At 49.0% G+C, this 19,969-nt stretch overlaps 1 protein-coding gene across 1 annotated transcript in view; it reads left to right on the top strand.

Annotated features, from left to right (window-relative positions):
- The first annotated feature begins 1,134 nt into the window (after positions 1 to 1,134).
- Positions 1,135 to 19,969, top strand: part of WWC1 (WW and C2 domain containing 1) — a 123,713-nt gene continuing 104,878 nt past the window's right edge. Inside the window, exon 1 of the mRNA XM_038772144.1 lies at positions 1,135 to 1,744. Coding sequence (XP_038628072.1) covers positions 1,626 to 1,744 — 119 coding nt within the window. The 5' untranslated portion in view covers positions 1,135 to 1,625. The remainder of the gene's footprint in view (positions 1,745 to 19,969) is intronic.

The following is a 19,969-nucleotide window of genomic DNA, read 5'->3' as shown; positions in this document are numbered from 1 at the left end:
TGCCAACTTGTACTTCCCAAGCGCTTAGTCCAGTGCTCCGCACACAGTGAGCGCTCGATAAATCCGATTGATTGATTGATTGATTGACTGTCTCTACATGTGGCCGATCTGTCCTTCCCAAGCGCTTAGTCCCGCGGTGCGCACACGGTAGGGGCTCAATCGCTACGATTGAATGAACGAATTTTACTCTGTTAGCATGTTTGGTTTTGTTCTCTGTCTCCCCCTTCTAGACTGTGAGGCAGAAACTCCTCACCCTGGGCTTCAAGGCTGTCCATCCCCTCGCCCCCTCCTACCTCACCTCCCTTCTCTCCTTCTGCTGCCCAGCCCGCACCCTCCGCTCCTCCACCACTAATCTCCTCACCGTACCTCGCTCTCGCCTGTCCCGCCATCGACCCCCGACCCACGTCATCCCCCGGGCCTGGAACGCCCTCCCTCTGCCCCTCCGCCAAGCTAGCTCTCTTCCTCCCTTCAAGGCCCTGCTGAGAGCTCACCTCCTCCAGGAGGCCTTCCCAGACTGAGCCCCTTCTTTCCTCTCCCCCTCGTCCCCCTCTCCATCCCCCCGTCTTACCTCCTTCCCTTCCCCACAGCACCTGTATATATGTATATACGGTTGTACATATTTATCACTCTATTTATTTATTTATTCATTTATTTTACTTGTACATTTCTACCCTACTTATTTTATTTTGTTGGTATGTTTGGTTCTGTTCTCTGTCTCCCCCTTTTAGACTGTGAGCCCACTGTTGGGTGGGGACTGTCTCTACGTGATGCCAATTTGTACTTCCCAAGCGCTTAGTCCAGTGCTCTGCACATAGTAAGCGCTCAATAAATACGATTGATTGATTGTGAGCCCACTGTTGGGTAGGGCCTGTCTCTACATGTTGCCAATTTGTACTTCCCAAGCGCTTAGTCCAGCGCTCTGCACACAGTAAGCGCTCAATAAATACGATTGACGATGATGAACGAACCGCGGCGGTGGAGCAGGGAGGAGGCGGAGTCGCGGGGGTCCGCCCCCGGCTCCGCCCTCCCTCGTCCCCGCCGCTCCGCCCTCCCTCCCTCCCTCCCTCCCGCCGCGTTGCCGGGGGCTGCGGGCGAAGGCGCGGACCGAGCCGCGGCCCGGAGCCCGGAGCCCCGAGCCCCGCCTCCGTTTCCGGGGCAGCGCGGTTACCTGCACCGCGGCCGAGGCACCTGGCGGCGGCCCGGACGGGCCCGGGAACCGCCCGACCGACGGACAGAGAGCCCGTCCTGCTGCACGGGAGCGGAGCGGCGGCGGCCGTGTTAGGCGCGGTGCAGCCGGCGGTGCAGCCTTCGTTGCAACGTGCGGGAGGTGGGGCCTGCGGGTGACCGCAGCCCCCGCTGCAAGGGGAGCCCGGCCCGGTGACAGCGCAGCCCTTCGCGCTCCTTCTTTTCCCCATTTTCTCCTCCCTCCCTCCCCTCCCTGTGTCTCCCCCTGTTTCGGGCGGGCGCCGCCCCCTCCGCGCCGCCCTCCGTCCGCCCGCCCGCCCGCGGGGAGGAGGCCGGACCATGGTGGTGGGGCCGCCGCCGCTGCCGCCGCCGCCGCCGCCCGATGGGCCCTAGTCCCTCGCGGCCCCCCGGCCCCCCGGCTCCCGGGAGCAACGCCCAAGATGCCCAGGAAGGAGCTGCCCCTGCCGCACGGCTGGGAGGAGGCGCGGGACTTCGACGGCAAAGTCTACTACATCGACCACACCAGCCGGACCACCAGCTGGATCGACCCGAGGGACAGGTAGGGGGTCCGGCCCGGCCGAGCCCCGCCCCTCTACCTTTCATTCGGTTTGTGCCGGCGGCCCGGACACCCGTCTACACGTTCCTCTCTGTCGTCTGTCTCCCCCCATCTAGACTGTGAGCCCGTTGGTGGGTAGGGACCGGCTCTATACGTTATCAATCAATCAGTGGTATTTATTGAGCGCTTACTGTGTGCAGAGCCCACGTTGCCGACTTGTACTTCCCAAGCGCTTAGTACAGTGCTCTGCACACAGTAGGCGCTCAATAAATATGCCCCGGGCCCGGCTGCACCTGCCGCGGGCCCGCAACACCCGCCCCTCCAGGGCATGTGTCTCCCGGACCATCTTGGCCAACCGCTCCATCAGTCTCGTTCATTTAGTCGCATTTATTGAGCGCTTACTGTGTGCAGAGCGCTGGACTAACCGCTTGTTATTGACTGCTTACTGGGCACTGTATTAAGCGCCTGGGACCCTATGGTATCACAGGGCCGGGAACCAATCAGTTAATCGTATTTATTGAGCGCTTACCGTGGGCAGAGCACTGCCCATCCAAGCGTCCATCCCCCAATCAATCGTATTTATTGAGCGCTTACTGTGTGCAGAGCCCACGTTGCCGACTTGTACTTCCCAAGCGCTTAGTACAGTGCCCTGCACACAGTAGGCGCTCAATAAATACGATCGAATGGATGAATGAATGCCCCGGGCCCGGAACACCCGCCCCGGGAGGGCATGTGTCTCCCGGACCATCTTGGCCAACCGCTCCATCACTGTCGTTCATTTAGTCGCATTTATTGAGCGCTTACTGTGTGCAGAGCGCTGGACTAACCGCTTGTTATTGACTGCTTACTGGGCACTGTATTAAGCGCCTGGGACCCTATGGTATCACAGGGCCGGGAACCAATCAGTTAATCGTATTTATTGAGCACTTACCGTGGGCAGAGCACTGCCCATCCAAGCGTCCATCCCCCAATCAATCGTATTTATTGAGCGCTTACTGTGTGCAGAGCCCACGTTGCCGACTTGTACTTCCCAAGCGCTTAGTCCAGTGCTCTGCACACAGTAGGCGCTCAATAAATACGATCGAATGGATGAATGAATGCCCCGGGCCCGGAACACCCGCCCCGGGAGGGCATGTGTCTCCCGGACCATCTTGGCCAACCGCTCCATCACTGTCGTTCATTTAGTCGCATTTATTGAGCGCTTACTGTGTGCAGAGTGCTGGACAAACCGCTTGTTATTGAGTGCTTACTGGGCGCAGGGCACTGTATTAAGCGCCTGGGACCCTATGGTATCACAGGGCCGGGAACCAATCAGTTAATCGTATTTATTGAGCGCTTACCGTGGGCAGAGCACTGCCCATCCAAGCGTCCATCCCCCAATCAATCGTATTTATTGAGCGCTTACTGTGTGCAGAGCCCACGTTGCCGACTTGTACTTCCCAAGCGCTTAGTCCAGTGCTCTGCACACAGTAGGCGCTCAATAAATACGATCGAATGGATGAATGAATGCCCCGGGCCCGGAACACCCGCCCCGGGAGAGCATGTGTCTCCCGGACCACCTTGGCCAACCGCTCCATCACTGTCGTTCATTTAGTCGCATTTATTGAGCGCTTACTGTGTGCAGAGCGCTGGACTAACCGCTTGTTATTGACTGCTTACTGGGCACTGTATTAAGCGCCTGGGACCCTATGGTATCACAGGGCCGGGAACCAATCAGTTAATCATATTTATTGAGCGCTTACCGTGGGCAGAGCACTGCCCATCCAAGCGTCCATCCCCCAATCAATCGTATTTATTGAGGGCTTACTGTGTGCAGAGCCCACGTTGCCGACTTGTACTTCCCAAGCGCTTAGTCCAGTGCTCTGCACACAGTAGGCGCTCAATAAATACGATCGAATGGATGAATGAATGCCCCGGGCCCGGAACACCCGCCCCTCCAGGGCATGTGTCTCCCGGACCACCTTGGCCAACCGCTCCATCACTGTCGTTCATTTAGTCGCATTTATTGAGCGCTTACTGTGTGCAGAGCGCTGGACTAACCGCTTGTTATTGAGTGCTTACTGGGCGCAGGGCACTGTATTAAGCGCCTGGGACCCTATGGTATCACAGGGCCGGGAACCAATCAGTTAATCGTATTTATTGAGCGCTTACCGTGGGCAGAGCACTGCCCATCCAAGCATCCATCCCCCAATCAATCGTATTTATTGAGCGCTTACCGTGTGCAGAACACTGTCCATCCAAGCATCCAATCCCCCCAGTTGGGAATCCAGCCCCACCCAGAGTGGGGAACCCCAAAGTTGTAGTAGGGGCTTATTTTTCCTATCACCCCTCTCTCAGAAAGAGAGCCCCATGCTTCCAGGCCCTCGAGGAGGGTGTGTTGGAGAAACGGGGTCCCCACCCCCGTCCCTCCCTTTCATTCTCCAATCTCATCACCTCTCCATGACGTGTGCCTGGCAAGCGGGGGGTCCGGATTTCTGGATGGGATGGGAGCTGGATAGGCCAAGCAAGGGAAAATGGTCAGGAAACCCGTAGAGAAGCCAGATTAAACCAACCTGTCAAAGATTGGCCTGGAGTGTCTATGGTAGTGGGCGAGAAGGTGGAAGCCGGGGAGCCATTATGAGTGGCGGAGGCCACAGCAGAAGTTCAGTCAGAGAGAAGGAGGCCGGGGCCCCGGGATTTGAAAGTAAAGGAGTCTGTGGCAGTGGGGCAGGAGGGAATAGAAAACAGAGGTAGGAAAACTGAAAGGAGGGTCGGTGAAACTACAGCGTCCTAGGAGCGAAGAACTGGGGAGATAAGGACCCTAGCAGTGTTTGTGCCAAGAACATCACAGCTAACTGGAAGTTGTTCTCTCTGTTGAAGTGAGAGACCTCTTGTTCCCATCAGTGTGTCCGTACTTCTCTTACTTGACACCCAGCTCTGACCTTACCCAATACTTTTTGTACCTCCAAAAGAAAAGGAAAAGGCGTTAAGCTCTGGAGAGGTGGGGGGATTCCATTGTCCCCTTCAGTCGACACCGTTGGATTATTTCAAAGTGAGGTGTCTGTTCTCCCTCCTACTTAGACTGTGAGCTCATATGGGACTGTCTGACCTAATTACCTTTTCTACCTCAGTATGCTTGGCACATAAGTGCTTCAGTACCACAATTATTGTTAGGTGCCAGGGTCTGGGTCCCTCGTGGGGCGATTCCATCCCCTCATCTCCTACAGTCCTCGGGAATACGAGGCCCCTCCACACCACAGTACCAGAATGGGGAGAGGCCAGTCGAAAACTAGACTGTCTGGTTTAAAATTAGACAAATGGCCACTCTCATCTCACCAAGCTTCTCTTGGAAGCTCACCTCTGTAGATTCCTGGCAGAAGTACAAGTTGGTCATTAGACTCAGAGGGTAACTCTTGCTGAACGTAGCTCAAGGAGTGCAGCTGGCTTCACTCTCGGCTGGGTGGTAGAGATGACTGGACAGGGTTGCAGAGTGGACTGTGCCATGAGCTAGAATCCCATTTCTAAGGATTAGCTGCCCTAGCCTGAGATGAAGGTAGAAGCCCTTTACTCCTGGACTCCTGGCTGTTTGGTGTGTTAACCGATGTCCTGGTTGCTTTCACCTCTATTTTCTTTTTTCCCCACACTCCCATTTTCACCATTAATTTTAACCCATTTCCCCTCTGTTTCCTGGAGTCCCCAACAAAGCCTGATGGCAGTGGTATGAGTTTGGCACTTAGGAAGGGCAACTTAGGAAGGGACCTTACGCGAAAGCAGCCATGGATCATGGCCTGAACGCTAGTTACTGAAAGGTAATGGCGGTCCAGGACACGGAGGTGGAAGTCCTGGGACCAGACCCCAACTCTGCCAGAAACTGTATTTAGTGCAACTTGAGAGAGATTGAGGCAGATGGATGGCTTCAGTAGGAAGAGAAGGAAGGGAAGCTGCCTTTTTCTCCAGACCTTACCTTCTGATCCTTTTCTCCCCTCTCTAGGGATTTCCATGGTCAAAAGTTCCAGGTTGTTCTTCCCGCTTGCCTGCTAAAGTTGGCATTTCCCAGTTCTTTCTCCCGATTCTCTCTTGAAAGGGTCACAAGTCACAGCTCTGATAAACGCTACTCATCCCAAGCTGATGATAGATCTCTTCACTCTCCAGAGAGAGCCAAACCCAGGTCACATCAACCTTTCAGCCACCTTTAGCTCTTGTATGTTTATTTATACCCTTCCTCAGCACTTATGTTTATTTGTATGTGGCTGTGCAGCTTCTTTGTTTTATTTATCGTATTGGTAAATATCTGTATGTCCCATCTCCCCTGTTGAAATGTAAGCTCCTTGGGGGCAGGGAATGTGTTAGTACGGTACATTGCTCTTATTTTTTGCTTAATAAGTACCTTTATTACTACTATTACTGCTGCTACTACTACTACTATATTCAGGGCAGAAGCCATTCTTTCCTCCAGTGTGTCAGAGCCAGCCCCTGGCGTAGTAGAGGACTAGGCTTTCCTGCAGACTTTGAAGGTGGTCCCATGAATCAACAGAGCAGGCTTTGAGAAAGTGTTAGGCTTTGATTGCCTTCTATAAATTGATGCATTGGGCTTTGCTACACAGATCAGTGTCTCTTTAAACCTCTTCTTCAGTAGTCTGGTAGTTTGTCCATGCTACTTGAAGAAGATAGTAATAATGATGGTATTTAAGTGTTTACCATCTGCCAAGCGCTGTTCTAAGCACTGATGTAGATACAAGGTAATTAAGTTGTCCCACATGGGGCTCACAATCCTAATCCCCATTTTCCAAATGAGGTAAGTGACGCACAGAGAAATTAAGTGGCTTGCCCAAGGTCACAAAGCAGACAAGTGACAGAACCAGGATTAGAACCCACGTTCTCTGACTCCCAAGCCTGGGCTCTTTCCACTAAGCCATGCTGTGGTCAACACTTGATTACCTGCCCCAGTGGAGGAGAGAATGGTACCGAAGAACAGATAGTACACAACTGGTCTGGGTTTTGTTTGGTCTCAAGGAAGAGGCTATCTGGTATCAGTCTGGACCAGGAGACGAGACAGCCCTGCGTTATTCAAGCCTGTAGTAAGCTTCATTTGTGGATCACAGGTGCTTCTGGCTGGGAGGACAAGGTAAAAGGTAGACACTGCTGGCGAGAATCTAAAAATTGACACAGTAAGAACTCCATAAATGCCATTGATTAATTGATGTAGATCTTCAGCAACTGAAACAGTTGACTCTCTGAACAGAGCTAAGTATGGGAAAACTGTTTACTGTATTTTTGCCCTCATCTGGTGTTTTTTTTTTTACTGGAATCAAAAAATGCCTACATATTTTCTTGAATCCAGAGAAGTTAGTCAAATGATAATTTAGCCAGAAAAGTGATATCTGAGCCTTGGCAGAAAGAACAGCGTCTCCAGTTTCTAGCTCTAAAGAATGTCCTGGCACATGCCTCCTCCTTGGGTAATCCTCTTTTGTGTGCACTGTCCACAGATGAAGGCTGCTGGGGGTAGGGAATTCGATTTAAGGCTTCCCTTTCACTGACGGGGTTGAAGAGCAGCCAGTGCCGTGAGTCCTGCCAGCTCTCTCCCCCCCTCGCTGAGAGGAAGCCCAAGCAAAGCTGAAATTCCTGCAGACAGTTGCCTGAACAACCTTATTCTTTCCAGGCGACTAAATAGGCAACTGACTGCAGATTGTGTATCCCCGCCCACTGGGTTAACGGCTCAGGCTCGGTTGTCCTCAACGGGTAAGCCGAAGGGCTCGTTCGCAGTTCAGCCTTGTGGGGGTCGGTCCCCTCAGCCAGGAAGGTGAGTGGGGTCTCAGCCCCAAGTCTCAGGGGTCCGGCAAACATGGTCCCTGGCAGCGTCACTTTCCAGAGGGGCTCTGAGTTCAGTACTTGCTGGGAACTCTGCAGACCGGGCATTTCACACGGTATCCTTGGTGGTGTAAGGTCGGCAGTGCATCAGCTTGTTACATGAGCAGGAAGCCGTCTTTGAATGGGCTCTGCTTTGAAAGATTCCTATAAGCCCATTTTCCACTTTCTTACTGATCTCCAGTTGCCTCCAAGGGTCCTGACTGGGTTTTTCTGCATCCATGTTGTTGCTTGATTGTATTCTGCTCTGTTTTTAGTCCACTACAATCAAAGTGGGGGTTGCAGAGGCAGTTTTGGGCACCTCCTTTCCCCTTAGCTTTTATGATACTCCCCTTCCCCTGGCCCCGATGGCTTTAGCACATGTGAGACCCCTCCGGCCCCAACCCTGAATCATGGATTCAGAGGAAATGGGATGAAATTATTACTGGAGAGGGAGGGGCTGGGATCAGGGTGGGGAGTGGGAGGAGGCGGTTGGTGTGGGTGCTGATGGCAGCTGCCCCCCCTCAACCTCTTGGAGCAGGGGTGAGGATGCATCGTTCGCCACCAAGGATGGCATCAATACTGGAAGTTGCGCTTTGTAAAAAGAGAAAAAAGCCAAGCCAGGCTTTGGGCTTGATACATCTGGAGAGAGGGTGGGATATCAGACCTGTGGCATTTGATACAGTGGGTGTGGAGTTCAGAGGTGAAATATTATAAATACTCTCTGGCACAAGATGGGCTGAGCTGCCATGCGAGAGAGCATCTGGGGCTAGGAAAAGCAAGCAGGAGGGTGCCAGATCTCGCCAGCTACCACTCACAAATGAGGCTGGCCCCACACTAGAGGAAATAACACGAGGTTTTATTCGAGTCACCTGATGTGAATCTTCACTGACCTTCATTAAGTCATTTTTCATAATCCACTGCCCTTAGAGTCCCTTGTATTGGCGACAGAGTGAATTATTACTGAGCCATGGTTGAGACACACACATATAATACAGCTGATTTAGGGGAATACTGATTGCTGCAAGAGGAAGGATGGAAATTCAATTCTGTAAGACCTGAATTTTTTTAAAAAACAAAAACCAGAGACTTCGGGGGCACAAAAGTGAATTGTAGTTTTATGATTAGCTCTGACTTTGACTAGTAACTCAGTGTGGGAACCTAAACTTTCTTGTTTAGTTCTGTGCTCTGAAGGCCTGGAGTTATACATTAGTAAGAATGAAAAGGAGTAAGCTAGACTGATTTGGATCTTTGAGAAAGAGGAGAGAGAAGAAGTGGCTTCTGGTAAACTTTATTTTGAGCAGGCAGTGTATGGTTCCCTGTGTAGGCTGGGGAATTGGTTTGAACACACATCCTCATCTCAGGGATCACAAGCGACCAATTCTCTTTGAGGATTGGGCAGGAGGAGGAATGTGGGTGGTGTGGGGAGCCTTCTCTGCAAGACTCTGGGTAGGTTAATACTTTGGATTAAAGCTGGTGGTGTTTCACACTGCTGTAGCCTCAGAGAGGGTAATTTAGCTCACCGCTCTCCTTAGCACACAAACAGGGCGGGCAAGCTGACCTAAATTTCCATTCTCTGGAGAGCCCAGGGAGCTGCGAGAGAAGCTGCCTTTTCGATGGGGAAGGGTGTCAGGTTGCATCTTTGTAGGAAGGGAGAATGGGAAGAGAGAAGAGTGCCTATTACTCAGTGGTCTGGGAGGAGGACGGGGCTTCCATCGCAGGTGCTTGGAAGGAGAGAAGGGGTTAAGGTGAACAGGACTGAGAAGGAAGTAATGTGTGTGGAAGGGTTTTTCGAGGCCATCAGTATGACTTCCTTTATTCACGTGTGGATCTTCTAGGACAGTGCCTCTGTGCATCCTTCAGGGCCATTTTTGGCAGGTAGATTTCAAGACAGGAAGAGGGGCTCAGTGGCATGTCTGGCATTGCTCAACCAAAACTTATTGTTGTTTTTTTTAAAAACCTCTGGGGCATTCAGAGTTTCTGCTTAGTGGATCTATTCCATTTGGAAAAGCGGCTCATATATCTGTAACCAAGATGCAGCTACTTAATTCTGAAAATCTGAATGGAGAAAATTCCGAGTGTGATGTGAATTCATCTGGTCTCCAGGCCCATGGTATCATGGGTCAAATTTTGCTTCCACCTCTCATCTTGTGGGGTGGCAGGATAGACGGACACCCCGGTACAGAGAGGGATCTCCTGACACTGAAATACAATAATCGATGGTTCAGGGCTCCTCTGGTGTTACGGACTAGTCTTGCCGTTCTTTCCTATTCTGAATCCTTGTTTGTTTCCGTGGAAGATGGAAAGATAAAAAAGCAGGAAACTGGATACAGTGGCATTTTCTTCCTTTTAACCTTTCCCCAAGGAATACTCTATTTTTTTTTAAGTTTTGCTGTGTATACAGGAAACATTTAAGCAGGTGCTTAAAGGCAGAGCATTCTAGCAGGCAAATTGTGAAATGGGGACAGGTCACATTAGCTGCTCGGTTCTGCAGGAATCAGACAGGTGTGCAATGGGGTCAGCCAGGTTGACTGGCTTCCTTTCCTGCCCTTGTGCCTCCTCCACGACAGCATGTTAGGTTCATCTGTGGGGAAGAAACGGGATCTGAAAGCTTCAGATGTCACCAAAATGAGAGGACTGAGACCTGGCGTCTTCCACTGGGGCTGGCTGGGCCAGGGATCCTCCTTGAGGCAAGGGGCATCTTTGTTCCCCTTTGTGACGTGCCCCCTTCCCCATTCATCAACCTTGGTGGCGGACAGAGCAGTGGTTAGCATGCAGCTGCTGGCTTTCCCAGGCGGTTGCCTGCTGTTGCTCTCCTGTGACTGCAAGTGCTCCACAACTCTCTGTGCCTCTGTTCCCGCCCAACCCCTCCTCCCCTCTCCAAGGGAGCCTCTGGGAGGTTCATCCCCAAAAGCCGGCTGACTCTTCAAGGCCCAGCAAATGCCCCAAACGAGGAATTGAACCTTGTGGGTGAGGCAGAGGCACAAGAGTCGACAGGACAGGAAGTTTCTGCTCTCCCCAAGGCCATTAAGTTCATTCAGAAGGAAGGAAAGGATGTCTAAATGGTTGAACTGAAGTGACTTGCCCAAGGTCACACAGCAGGTGAGTGGTGGAGGTGGAATTAGATCCCCAGTCTGGCTCCCGGAAACATGCCCTTTGCACTAGGCTACGCTGCTTGTCCTTTACGCTTTAATTAGCTTTTAGGGAATTTTTCATTAGAATGCCTGGGTTCGTCCAAAAGACTAATATTGTGTTTCAGGTGCTTTGGCTTTCACATGACCTCATCTGAATGGGGGCTTGAGATCACCTTGGCTTCCCCAGTTACATAAATCAATAAACTTTTTCTGGCCTTATCTAGGGCTAATGAGGCGAACCCTGCTTTGGAATTTCTGAAGTGGTTGGCACACCTTTCGGGCCAAGCCTCTGTAGGCTGCTTTAGTATGACCGATCACTATGAAATGGGGGTTATAAAGCAGTGTGAAGCAGCGTGGCTCAGTGGAAAGAGCACGGGCTTTGGAGTCAGAGGTCATGGGTTCAAATCCCGACTCTGCCAATTGTCAGCTGTGTGACTTTGGGCAAATCACTTAACTTCTCTGTGCCTGTTACCTCATCTGTAAAATGGGGATTAAGACTGTGAGCCCCACATGAGGCAACCTGATCACTTTGTAACCTCCCCAGCGCTTAGAACTGTGCTTTGCACATAGCCATTATTATTATTATAAACTCCGGTTTGTTGGAATGAGGGGAGAAAGACGATTACTGAGGAATCTGAAATTCACAGTCATTTGTTCATCTGCTCCTCATCAAGATTTCTCAGACTTTACCCCTTTATTGTAGTCGCTTTGCCTTAAGGTGACTTCTTGTTAGTGCTTGTCCTCTTAGTTGATCTGAAGGACATTGAAATTAAACTTTCCCTACTTCTGTTCCTCATAGCATTTCTTCATAGCATTTATGGAGGGTCAGCTGGATACAGGGCACTGTACTAGGTATTTGTAGTCAACAGCGGGAGTAACCGACTTGCTTCTGCCCCAAGAAGCTTACAGTGTAGTGGGGAAAGCAGGCAGGCACAGGCAACGTACATATACAGTGGACACAGATGGAAAAACAGAGGGGAGGCAGGCCGGCACAGGCGATCCACGTTTGCAGTGGGTGCAGGTGGAAAAGCAGAAGGGAAACAGGCAGGCCCAGGCACGGGAGTAACTCATTTGCTCCCTGTCCCAAGAAGTTAACAGTGTAGTGGGAAAAACAGGCTGGCACAGGTGGAAAAGCAGAGGAGAGACAGCAGATAAGTGGCAGAGCTACTACCTAGATCATGGGCATAAGTAGAAAGAGGTACAGCTGGTAATGGCAAAAAGTTAGTCAGAAGAAAGAATAAATCAAAACTGGAATTAATAAGGAGGTAGATATGCACATAAGTACTCCAGGATGGCTGCTGGGGTGAGAGGACAGGGGGATGTGGATTTTAAGTGGGGGTTGCCAACTGCAGGAGGTGGCTTTTCAGGAGGATTTTGAAGGTGGGGACATTTGCCAGGATATTGGTGTGAGTAGTCTGGGTTTTCTAATCTGAGCATATTTTTTCAGAAGTTGATGAGGAAACTGAGGCACAGAGAAGTGAAGTGATTTGCCAAAGGTCATCCAGCAGACAAGTGACAAAGCTGGGATTAGAACCCAGGCCTCCTCCCAGGCTCGTGGTCTTTCTACTAGGCCATGCTACAGGAAATCTCAGGCATTTGGGATCCCTCTGGCCCTCCTTCAGGGGCCCGGAGAATACCAGTGGAACTGACAGCTGCCGAATCTCTGAGTTTCCCAAGGAGCTTGGTGTAGCGATTCCAGTGAGTACCTGGGAATCAAGGAAAGTGGTTTCTGTTTGGTGAATAATTCAGTCCAGCAGATCCACTTTGTGACCTGAACAATCCAGATTGACTGTCTGAACCGTGTGAATTTCTTGGATGACTTCTTGGCTCTTTGCTTCCCTTTTGGGCTGCTCGGATTTGGCCTGACTTAGAGAGGATTTTCAGATCTCTTCTTAGTGAAGAGAGAACCTTGTTCCCTAACTGGTGAGGTTAAAATTCTTGCAGGCCTATGTATGAATGCTGACTCGTTGATGCACAGGCCCTGCTGCATTTCTAGACATCCAGTTCTAGATTGTCATAGGTGAGTCACTAGGTGCGATGGGCTATATCGAATCTGTTGGCCAATTCCCGTGCTGGCCCCCAGTGACTGCCCTGAGTGATCAGGGCCTGGGCAGGCTGGTCTGGATGGTTTCACATGCCAGTTTTCTAAAGCAAATTGAGGGAAGGAGCCAGGTTTCTAGAAGTAACTCACCCAAACCACTCTGATTCTTGCCTCTGATGATGACATTCTGAAAGATTTATTCTCTAGCCAAAATAAAAAGGAGGCAATCATCCATATTTCAGGCAAGAACATTCCTAAAATCCACCTGGGTCCACTGAAATTTTCCAGGCCCCTCACCATTATCCTTCTCATTACTTTGGCTACCCAGATTCGTCCCCATGAAATCTGTCATTCCTCTTGCATCTAATCTAGACCTTCCTTAGAGTCTTTAGCTTCCACAGGAACTTGGGTGGGCTGAATGGGTCCTGGAGGCTTTAATGTACAACCTGGTTTCTCACTGTGTGTCTCTTGCCCAGAAGCAGCCTGGTCTAGTGGATAGAGCACAGGCTCTGGAGTCAGAAGGACTTGAATTCTAGTTTCAGCGCTGCCACTTGCCTGCTGTGTGATCTTGGGCAAGTCACTTCAGTTCCTGTGCCTCGGTTCCCTTAACTGTAAAATCGTGATTAAGACCGCGAGTGACTTGTGGAACCTGGACTGTGGCCATCCTGATTACACTGTATCTACCCCAGTGCTTAGAACAGTGCCTGGCATAGAGTAAGCACTTAACAAAAACCATAAAAAAGTTCATTCTTAATAAGCTCCTCACTCTTGATGTCTTCCAAATGCTCAAAACAGTGTTCTGCTACTTTATTGTAATATTTGTCTCTACACGTAGACTGTAAGTTTGTTGTGGGTAGGGATCATGCCTACCAACTCTGTTGTATGTAGTTTTCCAAGTGCTTAGTACAGTGCACTGCACACAGTAAGTACACTCAAAAAAACTCCCATCAAACACTGATAAGTTCTCAATAAAGACAGTTAATTTAATTTTAAACAGAATTTCTGTCCCTGAATAGGCCTGATGTGCCATCAGGCATGCATGCTGACATTTAATTCATTGCCCTGACCTCCTCCCTTTCCTCTTCCCCACCCTCCTATTCATTCATTCATTCATTCAATTGTATTTATTGAGCGCTTACTGTGTGCAGTGCACTGTACTAAGCGCTTAGGAAGTACAAGTTGGCAACATATAGAGACGGTCCCTACCCAACAACAGGCTCACAGTCCAGTCTCCTAGTCCCATAGCACTTATATACATACCTGTAATTTTGTCTTTTTGTTTTGATGTCTGTCTCCCCCATTCTAGACTCTGAGCTCGTGGGCAGGAATGTGTCTGTTGTTATACTCTCCCAAGCGCTTAGTACAGTGCTTTTCACACAGTAAGTGCTTAATAAATGTGAATGAATGAATGAAAACACTCAGTAAATACGATTGAATGAATGAACGAATAAAATCCAACAGACAATTACTCTCTCCCACTTCAAAGCCTTATTGAAGGCACATCTCCTTCAAGAGGCCTTCCGTGACTAAGCCCCCTTTCCTCTTCTCCCATTCCTTTTTACATCTCCCTGACTTCTTCTCCCATTCCGTCCCCATATCACTTATGTACATATCTGTAATTTATTTATATTAATGTCTCTCTTCCCCTGTCTAGACTCTAAACTCGTCTTGGGGGTGGGGGGGGGGATGTGTCCGTGTATTGTTGTATTGTACTCTCCCAAGCGCTTAGTACAATGCTCTGCACACAATAAGCGCTCAATAAATATAATTGAATGAATGGGTTTCGTTTTATTTCTTCAGTCTTTAACACTGAAGCAACAAGACTGTGCAAGGCCGGAAAAACCTAGCAGCCCTGACCCTCTGGAATGTGGTCCTCAGGCCTTGCCTTCCAGTTTCCATAGGTAGCTTGGAGTAGTCGTGGTTTCTGACATCCTTGAATTCCTTCTCAGTGTGTCTGTGGAACTTGATGGCAAAAAGATATGGCAGTGTTATCTCAGGAATGTGTCTAGGGTAAGGTCCATGCTTACTCTGGAAAAACTGCTTCTGAGTGAATCAGCCTCTCCGAGATTACAGTGCCTTAATGCTGGTGAGGAATCTCTCCTACATTGCATTATCACCCTCCGACTGGGGGAAATAGACAAGTCGAACAGGGCGTTCCGTTTTCCTCTCGCTATTTTGGGAGGAGACAATGAAGCTCCTTTTCCCAGTTGGTACTGGGGTTTATAATTTATCAAATTCTTTTATCTGAAATCCTGGTATACTCCTTTAAGAAAAAAAAACCCAAACCACACCTTCTGTTGCTCCACATTCCCGTCCATTTGTGCTCAGTGCTTTCTTGGGAGAAGTGACAGTGTGTCTCCATGGGAATACATTGGGCTGCACTTCAGGTGACTTCAGTGGTGTAGTACCCCAGGCCTTTGGGAGTCATCCTGGACAAGTCACCTAAGCTCTCTGGGCTCTCCCCCTGCACCCCTTTTTGTATATTTTTTTTTTAATACTTGCTCCCACCCACTCCCCAGAAGATGGTAATGGTGGGGGGAATACATTGGATTTAAAAACCTCAAAATGATCACCTGAGCTTCTTGGGAGTAGAAAGTCTAATACAGGGCAATGACTGTCATTGATGATAGCCAGAATAACCTTTAGGGAATCCGCCTTTCCTGAAGCATTATTGCTCCTCAATGGAACCAGAAGTTTTTGTCCACGGGCCCCTGCCAGGGTTGGGAAATGCTGTGGCTGTGGGCAGGGAACATGTCTACCAGCTCTGTTTTATTCTCATACTCCCCCAAGCGCTTAGTACAGCACTCTGCATTGACCATATATCCCTACTTCTGTTACTGGAGAGTTTGCTCTCTCTCAATACTCTATCTGCCCCTCCTCCTTTCCCCCTCCACTTTGTCCCTGAATCCTGCCTGCAGGTTCTTTCCCCTTCCTTACTCTTTTTGAATGGAGAAAATTAGACACTAGCTCCCTGATTGCATAGTGAGTAATTTAGGATTGAATGGGAAAGCCATGGGGGCAAGGAGAGTGGGGCAGTGAAGCCAGGCAGTGGAGGGGACAATAGCAGGAATGGCATGCTAAAGCCCATCTCAGCAATCCTCAGTTTCGAGTTTGAGAAATAGCAAAGCAGGGAGAAGTGACTTTCCCTTGAAAGACGAAGCAACTTGGAATTTCATGCTGTGGAGATGGGCGGGAAGGGGGGAGTCTAGGATACCCAGGGGTGTGCCCCGAGGTAAGCAAATAGTAACTGTGGTATTGTTTAAGCACCTGCTATGTACCAAACACTATTAGGTACTGGGGTAGATTATAATAAATCAGATCAGACAGAGTCCATGTCCCATCTGGAGCTCACAGTCCAAGTAGGAGGGAGAACACGTATTGAGTCCTACAGTTTCCTACAGATGAGGAAACTGAAACACAGAAGTTAAGTGACTTGCCCAAGGTCACACAGATTAGAGCCAGGTTCTCTGACTCCAGGCCAGTGCTCTTTCAATTAGACCACACTGCTTCAGGGCAACCAGACATTCCCCATTAGGAGTGAGGAAAAGCCTGCGTGTGTGTGTGTGTGTGTGTGTGTGTGTGTGTGTGTGTGTGTGTGGTGTTGTTGTTGTTGTTTTGGGGTTTTTTTGTCACCTTGTCCAAGGGTTGGAAAAGTCCTTGCTCTGAGCTTAGAGAGTCTTCAGTTGTAGATGGCAGATTTGCTATCTTAAAGAATGGTTTTGGTGAAAGACAAAGGCATCCATTTTAAAAGTTCCTGGGACTTTCAAAAGAATCTGATTGATTGCAAGGTGTAAATGAACGTTCAGGATTGTTGAGTTCTGAGTAAGGCTTCAGGAAACCAGCAGAGCCTGACGGAAACAATAGCAGGTGAGGTGTGTCCCAACTAGTTAGATTGGAATGGGGTAAAAACCTCCAACTGTGCAAAGTGAGGCAGCCAGGAGAGGAGCAACTTTCCTGAAATGGAATTTTGGAAACTTTATGGCTATTTCCCAATTGGTAAATTCCTAAGTGATAGTTATTCACAATTATTTTCTGAAGCCTACAGTTCAAGGTCCAAAGTAACGGCATTCTTAAGAGTAAATCTGCATGACCCCAGACTCCCAGCAGCTCCACCCAAATTTCTGGTTATTTCCTGCCGTGTTTTAATGTTTGCTAAACGATAACTGACTAGTGGAAGGCACACAGATACTGTAACTCCACTGGCAGGTCGTTTAACAGTTCTGGAGAAGTATGAATGAGTCCTGGATTCCTGAGGCAACAAGGCTGTGTTGACAAGAGCACTGTCCATCTCCAAACCCAAAACAGACGTGCAAAAAAAAAAAAAGAACCAATTTCCTTGTTCTGAATACCTTGGCACCATGAACCTGTTTTGCCAGTCATGTCTTTCTCTCCTCTGTTAAGGCGCCTTGTTCAACTCACTTGTTTATTTTGGGTGCAGCATTGTAGAGAACTCTCTTGATGACCCCCCAGGACCTTCCTGGTTCCACAAGTGACTTTGTGCAGGATCACAGGATGTGTCTCCCATTGCCCCATCCCAGCTACACTGGGAGTGGGAGCACATGAGGGAATCACCAAGCGGGGCCGTCACGTGGCATAGAACATTAGGCTGAATAATAATAATAATAATGATGATGATGGCATGTATTAAGCGCTTACTTTGTGCAAAGCACTGTCCTAAGCACTGGGGAGGTTACAAGGTGATCAGGTTGTCCCATGTCGGGCTCACAGTCTTAACCCCCATTTTACAGATGAGGTAACTGAGGCACAGAGAAGTTAAGTGACTTGCCCAAAGTCACACAGCTGACAATTGGCAGAGCCGGGATTTGAACCCATGAACTCTGACTCCAAAGCCCGTGCTCTTTCCAGTGAGTCACGCTGCTTCTCGCTGAAGTTAACCCTGGGGAGAGTCGGTGCTCTTTTCCAGGGAATTCTGGCCAAGCATTGCCTGAGAAATTAAGGTGAAAGGAATTCTTGTTTTTATGTGATTTCCTTGAGAGTTTGGGGAGATGCAAGGAAGAGGTTGTGGGGTTGCCATCACTGCAGAGTTTTTTTTTTTTTAACAAAGTAAGGTTCTTACCGGCTTTGGCTGACTTCCATCATTTGCCTGCCTGGAAGTGGATCTGGACAGATGGTCTCTCTAGGCCCCTTCATCTCCATTTGTTTTGGGGTTTTTTGTTTGTTTCTGTTTTTTGTCCTAGGGTTCCAAGCGAGTCATTCTAGCTGAGCCTGATTTACCTAAATCTAATATTGAGAGTGTAGAGCCAGAAGTGTCTGAGGCTCTTGGATCCTCAGAATCTCAGGAGCAAATCCAGGTACACCAGACTTTGCCTGCCTCATTTTTGAAATCAGAGGACTGAGAGCCAGATGTAACCAGATATGTATGGTGAGGGAAGGGTTTGGGGGGGGTTTAAATTAGAAGGGGAGTGGGAGTTTTCAGTCAGATGAGTTTGTCTGAAAGGCTGTGAGTCACTCTGGGAGACAGGTTAAACACCATGATCCTCAGGTCTTTAGGAAGTCATAGTCTCCTTGTACTCTGAGTGTCTTTGCCCTGAGTCTTTCCTTCCCTACCTTTTTGGTTCTTGGCGTTTTGAAGTATTTGGATCTAGACCCAAAGATTTTCTTGTCTCTGTCGCCACAAGTTCTGAACATGTTTGCACAGGGGTGGGTTGGAGAGGAAGAGACAGAGAGAAAGCTCCCTGGTACATGCTGTCAAAATTTTCCCTTCAGAAATGCAGTTTATTGTTTTTAAAGGCCCACACAAAGTTAAACAATGTATTATTGAAATGCTTAAATTCTCAATTTTGGGCTTCTGAACACACTTTATAACTAGTCAGGAGGTGTCAGCCACTGGAGAGATGCAAGAAACTCCTTGTATCAAACTCTACAGCTCTTATTACAATCAGTCATATTTGTTGAGTGCTTACCGTGTGCAGAGCACTTTACTAAGTGCTTGGGAGAGTACAGTACAACAGAATTGGTAGACATTTCCCTGCCTGCAGTGAGCTTTCAGTCTAGACTGGGGTTACAGACATTAATATAAATAAATAAATTATAGATATGTACGTAAGTGCTGTGGGGCTGAGGTGGAGGGGGGTGGGGGTGAATAAAGGGAGCAAATCCAGGTGACCCAGAATGGAGTGGGAGAAGAGGAAATGAGGGCTTAGGGAAGGCCTTTTGGAGATTTGCCTTCAATAAAGCTTTGAAGGTGAAGAGAGTAATTGTCGGATATGAAGAGGGATAGCATTGCAAGCCAGAGGCAGTACGTGGGTGAGAGGTTGGTGCTGAGATAGATGAGATTGAGGTACAGAGAGTAGGTTGGTACCAGAGGAGCCAAGTGTGTGGGCTGGGTTGAAATAGGAGAGCAGCAATGTGAGGTAAGAAGAGACAGGGTGATTGAGTCCTTTAAAGCTGATGGTAAGGAGGTTTTTTTTGTTGTGGAGGTGGATGGGAAGCCACTGGAGGTTCTTGAGGAGTGGGGAAACCTGGACTGAATGTTTTTGTAGAAAATGATCTAGGCAGCAGAGTAAAGTATGGACAGGAGTGGGGAGATACAGGAGGCAGGGAGGTCAGCAAGGAGACTGATAACAGTATTCAAGGTGGGATAGGATAATTGCTTGGATTAACATGGTAGCAGTTTGAATGTAGAGGAAAAGGCTGATTTTACGGTGTCGTGAAGGTTGAATCTGTAGGATTTAGTGACATTCATTCAACCCACATATTCAGAGAGTTAAGTTATGGCTAATGCCAAGCTCAACGGGTTTTGAGACAGAAAAGGTGGTGGTGCTGTCTACACTGTTGGGAAACTCCAGGTGGAGCTGGAGCTGGGTTTGGGTGGGAAGATAAGGAGTTCTGTTGGAGCATGTTAAATTTGTGATGTTAGGACTTTCAAGTGGAGACAATTTGAGGGCAGGAGATAAATGTGAGGCTGCAGAGAGGGAGAAAGATCAAGGCTGGAGATGTAGATTTGAGAACCGTGTGCATAGAGGTGCTAGTTGAAGCCATAGGAGTGAATGTTATCCAAGGGAGTGAGTGCTAGTTGAAGCCATAGGAGTGAATGTTATCCAAGGGAGTGAGTGTAGTTAGATAATAGATTAGAACACAACCTCTGGGTTTATGGGACATTGGTTATTGAAAGTATTTACAGTGTGTTTTTTTCTTTTGGCTTTTATTTTTTACTTCATGACTAGAGAGCCTTTAACTACTGTTACTAACTGTAAGCTCAATATGGGC

The sequence above is a fragment of the Tachyglossus aculeatus genome, chromosome X1, assembly GCF_015852505.1.
Source record: "Tachyglossus aculeatus isolate mTacAcu1 chromosome X1, mTacAcu1.pri, whole genome shotgun sequence".
Classification (NCBI taxonomy): domain Eukaryota; kingdom Metazoa; phylum Chordata; class Mammalia; order Monotremata; family Tachyglossidae; genus Tachyglossus; species Tachyglossus aculeatus.
The sequence above is the reverse complement of the archived record's forward strand: the minus strand, read 5'-3'. Positions and strand labels throughout refer to the sequence as shown.